Below are 8,378 nucleotides of genomic sequence, written 5' to 3'. Positions count from 1 at the left end.
CTGTTTTTAATTGAAAAATTTCCCAAGTCTCTTCTATATCTTCATCAGAGTGATCCTTTAATTTTACTTGGTATGTACACATAACCTGGCACTTGAAACCTTTCTTGCCCTAACCCTTCTCTCCCTCTCTGTTTTCTGTCTTCAATCCCTTTTAATTCTCTGTCTCTTTGCTATTTTGTTGTTTTAGACCGTCTGTACTGGAAGGCCAGGCTGGCTTCAGATTCACACTCCTTTTGCTTGGCCTCCAGAATGCTGGGATTATAGGTTTGCTTCACCACATCTGGCTTTCCTGTCTTCTGTATTAGTGCACTCCTCGATGCTGCCTAAATGTCTGACTTTTCCATTCTTTGTTGTGGGCACACATTTGATCCTCAGAATCACCAGAAGCCTTCCATGATCATGACCCAACACCAAAAGGCTTTCTTTTCCTTGCTCTACTAAGCTCTCTGAGCATCCTGCACAGACTCTGAGTCCCAAGCCTGGAGGATAAAGTAGCATCACTTCAGATGGACTTTGTAAAGCTACCCACTCCTCTTGATTTCTTCCAGCTGTTCAGGCTACATAAAGGGAGCAGCTGCTATGGTTTCCAGAGATGTTGGCTGTGACCTCTCAACCAACCTCCCAAAGGGATCCAGTACTTGAGAGAAATACTGGGACAGAACCCAGGAGAGAACCCAAGTTCAGCCCCTGGGGAAGCCAATTGCCTTCTATAGTCCGTAGCTGGCTGCCTGCCAGAGCAAACCTTGAGCACACCGTTCTGTAACAACAATGATGATGTATAATATTTATGGAGTGCCTTCTATGTTCTGGATACAATCTTCATCACTTTACCTATACATGCATTCATTTTATGCTTCTACAAAAATCATGCCTGCTGGAACCTAGAAATTACATTAAGTAACTTGGCAATATCACATTGTACATTATAAAAGTCAGGATTCAAACCAGGGGACTGTTTCTAGAGCCCATGCTAGCAGCCACTACAGTTTCTCTCCCTTGGTCTTTGATGTTACAGTAAAGACCCACCTGAGCCTGGTGTGATGATGCAGGCCTTTAAGCCCAGCAACTGAGCAGGCAGAACTAAGAGTATTGCTACAAGTTAATACAAGTACATAGCAAGTTCTGGGTTACGCATATCTACAAGTGAGACCCTATCCAAAAACAAACAAACAAACAAACAAACAAACAAAAAACCAAACCAAACCAAATCAACCAACCAACCACCCACCAAAAAAAGACACATCTGCCTAGCTTCTGTAGAAAATTAAATCAGAGGGTCTGTTCTTTAGACAAGAGACAAGGACCAGGAGGTTTCACTCTGTTTAGCTACTCTTTTTCTCCTACAAGCAAAGTCTCACTAGAAGGAAGAAAGGAATGAATGAAGGAAGGAAGGAAGGATAAAGGATAGATGGATGAATGGACGGCGAATTCTGAGAGCATGAAAAGAACTAAGTGTCGGGGGAGGGGAGCCTCTGGGTCTTCGTGAAAGGTGGAGAGTTTGGTAGATGGAAGAAACCCTGCTTGTGGGGTGCGGGGCAGTGAGGTAGCACAGGATCCAAGTGTAGGTCTTGTCTCTTGCATTTCTTTGAGCCCCAGTTTCCCTATCTGCAAATTAAAGGGAAATATAAGATAAACTGATTCCAAAGAACAGAGTTTCCTCAGATCTATTGGGGAAAGCTGACACTCAGGAGGGGTGACAAGGAGAAGCTGCTCTGTGGTGACAGTAGAGGAGCAGAATCCGGTGGGCTTCTCAGTCGTGCAGCTCTATGCCGGTGACGTGGCCAGCACGAGCCAGGTCTCAGTCTACCCCCAGGGCCCACTCTTCCCGCACCCGATTTCTCTAAATGGCGTCGCAGTCGCGGGACCCCAGCAGCTGACCACTGGCCACTCTCTGGTGACTGCTCTGGAAGCCCAGGCCCCCTGGGCCCAAAGAGCATCACGTCATCCTTTGCGCCCGGCGCCCGCCCCTCCCGACCGCGCGTGCGCACGCGGTGGCGGGGGGGGTGGGGGGCCGCGGTGGGGCGGGCGGCCGCTCTCCGCCCTTCCTCAGGCTTGCTCGGGCCGCGGTGCAGAGGACTGCGTCCAGGATGCGGCGCGGGGTGGCCCGGCGCCCCCCTGCCCCGGCACGGCAGCGGCGGCCGCTAGGACCCGGCGAAGCCCGGGGGCGGCGGCCGGAGCCCCGGTAGCGGCGGCGGCGGAGGGAGCGGCGGCTGAGGGCGGGCGGGCGGGCGGGCGGCCGGGGGCGGGGGCTCGGCTCCGCGCGGCTTGCCCCGCTCGGCCCAGAGCCATGAGCGGCGGCGGCGGAGGGGGCTCGGCGCCCAGTCGCTTCGCCGACTATTTTGTCATCTGCGGGCTGGACACCGAGACCGGGCTGGAGCCGGACGAGCTGTCGGGTGAGTGCGCGCCGAGCCCGGCCGGGGCCCGCGGGCCCCGCTTTGTCCCGGGAGCCCGGTGAGGGTCGGGCGAGGAGACGGGACACGGGACCCGCGGGCCTGCTGTCCCCCGCGCGGTGGTCGTAGCGTCGGCAGCCTGGGAAGACGCGGACGCTGGGTGCGCTCAGGAGGTCGAGTGGCTTCGTGCGCAGCGAAGGGGAGCTTGCCTTCTAGCACCCTTTTGGGAGGAAAGAAGTTAGCCCTCCTCCTAGTGAGAGTTAGTCCCACCCAGACTTTTCAAAAGAGCAAAACAAAAACTTGATGAGTTTATTTGGCCTCTTCCCAAGAAGCCGGTGCGACCAGTTCCTCAAAACCGTTATAACTCACTCCTGAGCAGGCCAGGCCCCGGGCTTTTCCCCCACAGCTCTGCCCCTCTGGATCGGACATGAAGTGACAAATTGAACTGGGTTACTCTAAGAATGGTTTCTCTCTTGGCGCTAGAAAAGAACTTGTATCCGGGGCCATGCTTTTTTTTTTTTTTTTTTTTTGGAAAGTTAATGTCCTTTACCAGGCGAGGGTCATTTGTGAGTGAAGACAACGTCCCAGTTGGACAGGTTGTGCAGTGTTGTGATGCCTCTCAAGTTATCTTTCGAAGAGGAAGTGATGGGGGAGTGACAGTGAGGCCCTGATTTGGCACCCGTTGCTTGAAGGTGTAAGAATTATAAAATCCCCGGTGAATTCCTGCGCGCCCACATTGGAGTTGCAACAGTTTTGAAAAGTTTTTTTGTGGCCAGTAAGCAGGTTTCAGTGGTTGGAGGCTTGTAGTGTTAGACTTTAAAGTTACGTCATGCAGATTTGATGAGGGGAAACTCCTCTCCCCTTTTCTGTCACTATGTGGTCGTTACTGGACACTGTACAGTTTCTCTATTGAAAGTGATCATCCAGTTTTGCAAATTTTTTTTTGTTACCAGAAAAACCTCGTTTGTTTGTTTCTCCTTTTCTGTCTCTTTTTTCTTCTCCTCCTTTTTTCTTCCTCCTTTTACCCTCCCTTTCCCCCCCCCCTCCCGCCCCCACGGGTTTCTCGGTGTAGCCATAGCTGTATTAAAACACTCTGTAGGCCAGGCTGGCCTTTTTTTAGAGGGGGGGTGTTCGAAACAGGTTTTCTCTGTGTAGCCCTGGCTGTCCTGGAACTCACTCTGTAGACCAGGCTAGCCTTGAACTCAGAAATTCACCTGCCTCTGCCTCCCAAGTGCTGGGATTAAAGGAGTACAATACCACCGCTTGGCGAATTCCAGCATTTCTTATGGGGAAAAAAAAAAGAGTGCACACTATAGATGACAAAACTGGATTGTCTTTTAAAACTATGAGAAACTGATGCCTTATACAAGATCCTGAAGTAGTAATGGACTGATCCTAGCTAAGCCTTTGTTGTTCTAGCTTTAGTATTATAAGCTCACCTTTTAATGTGCAGATGGATGTTGTCATCTGTTTCTTATGGATTAACGTTAGAATTGTGGATGATGTAGTTGTTGGAATTCGGTTCTAGGTTCTAGGTATTGGTCTGGATGGGATCTGACAGGGAAATGAGGCCCAGAAGGACAGCAGGGCTTGTATTTTTTTGACTCTTATCCAAAGCTTCTTTGGTGACATGCTGTACCACAGTACCCTCTCTGGAGGATTTTAGAAAACAGTAACATGGTCACTAGTACACATCTGTAATCCCAGCATTTGGGAGGCAGAGGCAGGAGGCTTGCCACAAGTTTAAGGCCAGACTGGGCTTCATAGTGAGACCCTGGCCAAAAAGAAGAAAGAAAAGCAAACTAACATGTTGAGAAGGGTTAAAAGTAACAGTCTTTCTGGATGAAAGAAGCTCAAAGGTAGAATAAATTTATTTTTGTGATGTACTGTTATTGAATGTTAAATTGTGTAGCTGTTTGGTCTTAGAAAGTAAAGACAGCCTTAGGAGGTGGGGTAAGCCTGTGAGATCCCTGTGGAAGCAGGATTTGGAGCTCAAGGTCATTTTCAGCTTTGAAAAAAAAGAAACAAAGAAAGGAAACTAGCGGGTGTTTGGGTTAGAACTGGGACTGTGTTGGGACTGTGTTTTGCTATTGGCTGTATTTGTGCCTGGGGCAAATTAGATAACCTGCACAGGCTCCCAGACCCAGAAACTTAAAAAGCAGTCCATCTTCACCAAAAAAGAAATGTTATTCTCTTTTAATGGATATCTGTTAATTATCTGGCTTCTCAGCAAGTTAAAAATCATGTCCCTGTGTAACCTTATTGGGAGAAAAAAGGGGATAAGTTGTATAATGTGTAAGAAGGGCATTTTGTATATTTTTAAATTTGGTTGTAGTAGTGTAATGTCAAGGCCATGTATCCAATAGCTAGCCTGCCTTTGTTAGGACAAACAATGATTGAGGGATTTTTTTTTTCATCCTTCTTTTCATTTCTGAAAGAAGGTTGATTGGGGAATCTGGATGACCTGGGGGGTGGGGGGATTCAGAGGACAACACAACAGAATACAAATAACTGTGTGAAGTCCATACGGAGACTCTCTAGGGTACATTTTCTCTCCTTAGCCTGCTGATTGCTCCCAAATTGGTGATGTCATAGTCCGTGAAACTATATGAAGTTAGGAATTGCACTCAGATTCTTCTAAGAGGAACCTGTGTTCTTTTCTCCAACTAAATTAAGTTGTGTTTCTCTGGCAGTTCCTGAATACTCAAACAAACAAAACAAAACAAGCTATATCTAGAAAAAGCAAATCAAAGATGCTTTGGCAGGCCTGGATGGTGGTCTACATCTGCAGTCCTAGTACCGGGGAGGTTCAAGATGCAGGAGAGTTAGAAGTTTAGGGTTGTCCTTGGCAACTTAGCTAGAGTAGTCCATCCTGGGCTACATGATATCCACATCTAAAAAAAAGAAACCAAAATAAAAAGTACTTCTGAGTAATTTCATCATCTAGAAGGTAGAGACAGGTGAGTGTGAATTCCAGACCAGCCTGGCTGCTTAGTGACACCATGTTTTTAAAAAAGCAGAAAGAAAAAATTAAAATTAGGGAAGAAAGAAACCATTTAACATCTTTTTTGCTGACACAGTGAAGGATCATAGAAGTCTAGAGATGCAGTAAATAGTAAGTTCTGGCCTGAGAGGTGAGTGTGAGCTGAAAGATAAGACTGCTGGTAGTCACATGAAAAGAAAGGCACCACACTGAAGTCATCTCAGAATGTCACCTTTTGAAGAGTGAGAAAATTCTGTCTAGAAAATCCAGAGCAGAGGACTGGTCAGGTCATAATGCTTAGATGTACCAAGCAGTGAGATTTGAATTGTTTTTCTTTTTGAAGATGAGGTCTTGCCATGTAGGCCAGGCTGGCCTGTGACTCTTTAAGCAGATAGCTCAGGCAACCCTTAACCTAGGATTTATGTGTGTGCCACTGCACCTGAATAAAATAGGAACTTTAAAGGCCATGGAACGTCAGACAAGAAAGCATACAGCATACTTAGATATCATATAAATGTCTGATTTTACAGATGAGACACTGAGGTCCAGAGGAAGGTAGACAGTATTCCTTTCCTGTGTCACAGTTCATTGTCTTTTCCACTACTGAAGTGATGATTATGCCTTACAATAGTCTAAAAGGGATGGGAGAAGTAAGATATTTGAATGATGGGGTAGCAGCAGACATCATGGCCTTTTATTCAAGCTCAGATTTTTATTCTTTTGTTTCCTAATTGAGATAGAGGCTCATTGTAGCCCAGGCTAGCCTTGAGACTTTGACCCTTCTGCCTCTACCTGCTTGAGATAGATGTGTACTGCCATAACTGACTCTATTGTTTTTGTTTGTGGCTGGTTAATATTCTGTGACATAAAACATAGTATTAGTTGACTTATTCTTTGTTTATTTTTTTATTTTTTATTTATTTATTTTTTTGGTTTTTCAAGACAGGGTTTCTCTGTGTAGCCCTATCTGTCCTGGAACTCACTCTGTAGACCAGGCTGGCCTCGAACTCAGAAATCCGCCTGCCTCTGCCTCCCAAGTGCTGGGATTAAAGGCGTGAGCCACCACCGCCCGGCTTGTTTATTTTTTTAAAAAGATTTTTATTTATTGTTATATGTAAGTACACTGTAGCTGTCTTTAAACACACCAGAAGAGGGTATCAAATCTCATTCCAGATGGTTGTGAGCCACCTTGTGATCTCTGGGATTTGAACTCAGGACCTTTGGAAGAGCAGTCAGTGCTCTTAACCGCTGAGCCATCTCACCAGCCTCTAGTTGACTTATTCTTAAGGTGCTCCTACTTTTTAATTATTGTGAATAATGTTGATGTAAACATTTGCATACATGGTATTTGGTGGGGCATATGGTTCTGTTTTCCTTGACTTGTGTACCTAAGAATGAAATTGCTAGGTCATATGGAAACTTTGTTTAACCTTTTGAGCAACTGCTTGCTAGTTTGTTTTCGAGAACTGCACTACCAGTTAATATTTCTACCAGTATCCATGTCTTCCCAACAGTACAGTCTTTCTGTTTTGTTTTACTTTGTTTTGAGACAGAGTTTTACTCTATAGCACAGACAGATATCTTGGGACTTAATATGTAGCCCAGATAGGCCTTGAATTTATAGTGATCCTCCTGCTTTGGCCTCCTGCATGCTAGGATTACAGTATGACCTCCCAAACTGGCTGAACATCGTTTTGGTTATAGACATCCATCCTGCCTGTGTGATGTGGGTTTTGATTCCTGACTGCTAAAGAGTGATGTGTTATTTAAAAGAAACAGACTGTCTCTCATTTTATAGAGATGAAGCTTGAGAGGTGAGAGGCAGTGCATGCTTGTAATCTCATCACTGGAGGTGGAGGCAGTAAGTACATCCCAAGTTACAGCTCAGCCTGAGCTATAGAGAGAGACTAGCCATCTCCCTCCATCCCCACTCTCTATCCTTTCCTACCTCCCAGAAACTTGATGAATTGGCTGGGTATGTGAATCAGTGGTAGAATGCTTTTCTAGCATACAAGAAATCCTGAGTTCAGTTCCCAGATACAGGACCATCACAACACATGTTTGGTGGGAGAGTTTCTTCAAACTGGAAATTGATTGAATGAAATGCACTTTGATCTTTCTCTGCCAGTCTAGTGGGTTCCAGGTCAATTTTCTTATAATCATTATCTGTATTTCTGCCCCGAACTCTAGCTGATGGCTTACCTCCAGCTTCTGACTGTCTAAAGCCAAGGCTACTGTCTAATAGGGGGATAATTCCAAAGTAAGGTCATGTGTTTCTTTTGTAAGGTAGAACAAGGAAAGAGTCTGGAAATGGCTAACACTCAGGAAATAATGAAGAAACGGCCCAAGGCAATTTCAAACACATACAGAATTTGTTTGGAGAGACTGACTTGAGAGCCCTTGACTTCCTCAGGTGGTGAGGACCACTTGGAAAGTGAGTGGCTTTTACTTTAATGACTTCTCTTAGGATGAGATCCTGACTCAGTGTTTGGTGCTTAAACCACGTTCTCCTATATTCTGTTCAGTCCTTCCTTCCTTCCTTCCTCCCTTCCTTCCTTCCTTCTTACCTACCTACTTGAAAATAGTTTCTTTGCCTAACATCCTTTTCCAGGTTCATTTCCTTTTAGAAACTTACTTTTTGGCTAAGTCTGGTAGAAGATGTGGTTGGGCTCTAGTTCTTTACTGTGCTGCTCCTGTGATTATTGTCAGAAGAGTGTGGTGATCTCTGAGGAGCTGCTGGTCAGGGAAGGGACTCTGCTGTTTTAGATTCCTGTAGGTATGCAACAGTGTGAAAGGCTTGCTTGCCTGCTGTTCAGAAGCTGCTGACTTCTTGTGGAATTCAGTTATGAAATTTTGTCATTACTAAACTTTTAGGTTTACTTCTTAAAAGTTATTCAGTGAGGGAGACATTAGTAGAATGTCCATATTCCAGGTGTTTTGTGATTGTTGATTTAATTTTTTTAAGGGTTTTTGTTTGTTTGTTTGTTTGGTTTTTTGTTTTTTTT

At 45.5% G+C, this 8,378-nt stretch overlaps 1 protein-coding gene across 3 annotated transcripts in view; it reads left to right on the top strand.

The window, feature by feature from the left end:
- The first annotated feature begins 1,992 nt into the window (after positions 1 to 1,992).
- The window catches only part of Dennd5a (DENN domain containing 5A), a 63,277-nt gene continuing 56,891 nt past the window's right edge, over positions 1,993 to 8,378 (top strand). The window contains exon 1 of one of the 3 annotated variants that reach the window (XM_031387837.1): positions 1,993 to 2,393. In XM_031387837.1, the coding sequence (XP_031243697.1) occupies positions 2,288 to 2,393 (106 nt within the window). In that variant the 5' untranslated portion in view covers positions 1,993 to 2,287. The remainder of the gene's footprint in view (positions 2,394 to 8,378) is intronic. The other 2 variants (XM_031387836.1, XM_031387835.1) reach the window with 2 other exon arrangements.

Source organism: Mastomys coucha, unplaced genomic scaffold (genome assembly GCF_008632895.1).
Source record: "Mastomys coucha isolate ucsf_1 unplaced genomic scaffold, UCSF_Mcou_1 pScaffold21, whole genome shotgun sequence".
Lineage (NCBI taxonomy): Eukaryota > Metazoa > Chordata > Mammalia > Rodentia > Muridae > Mastomys > Mastomys coucha.
This window is presented reverse-complemented; position numbering and strand designations above follow the sequence as displayed.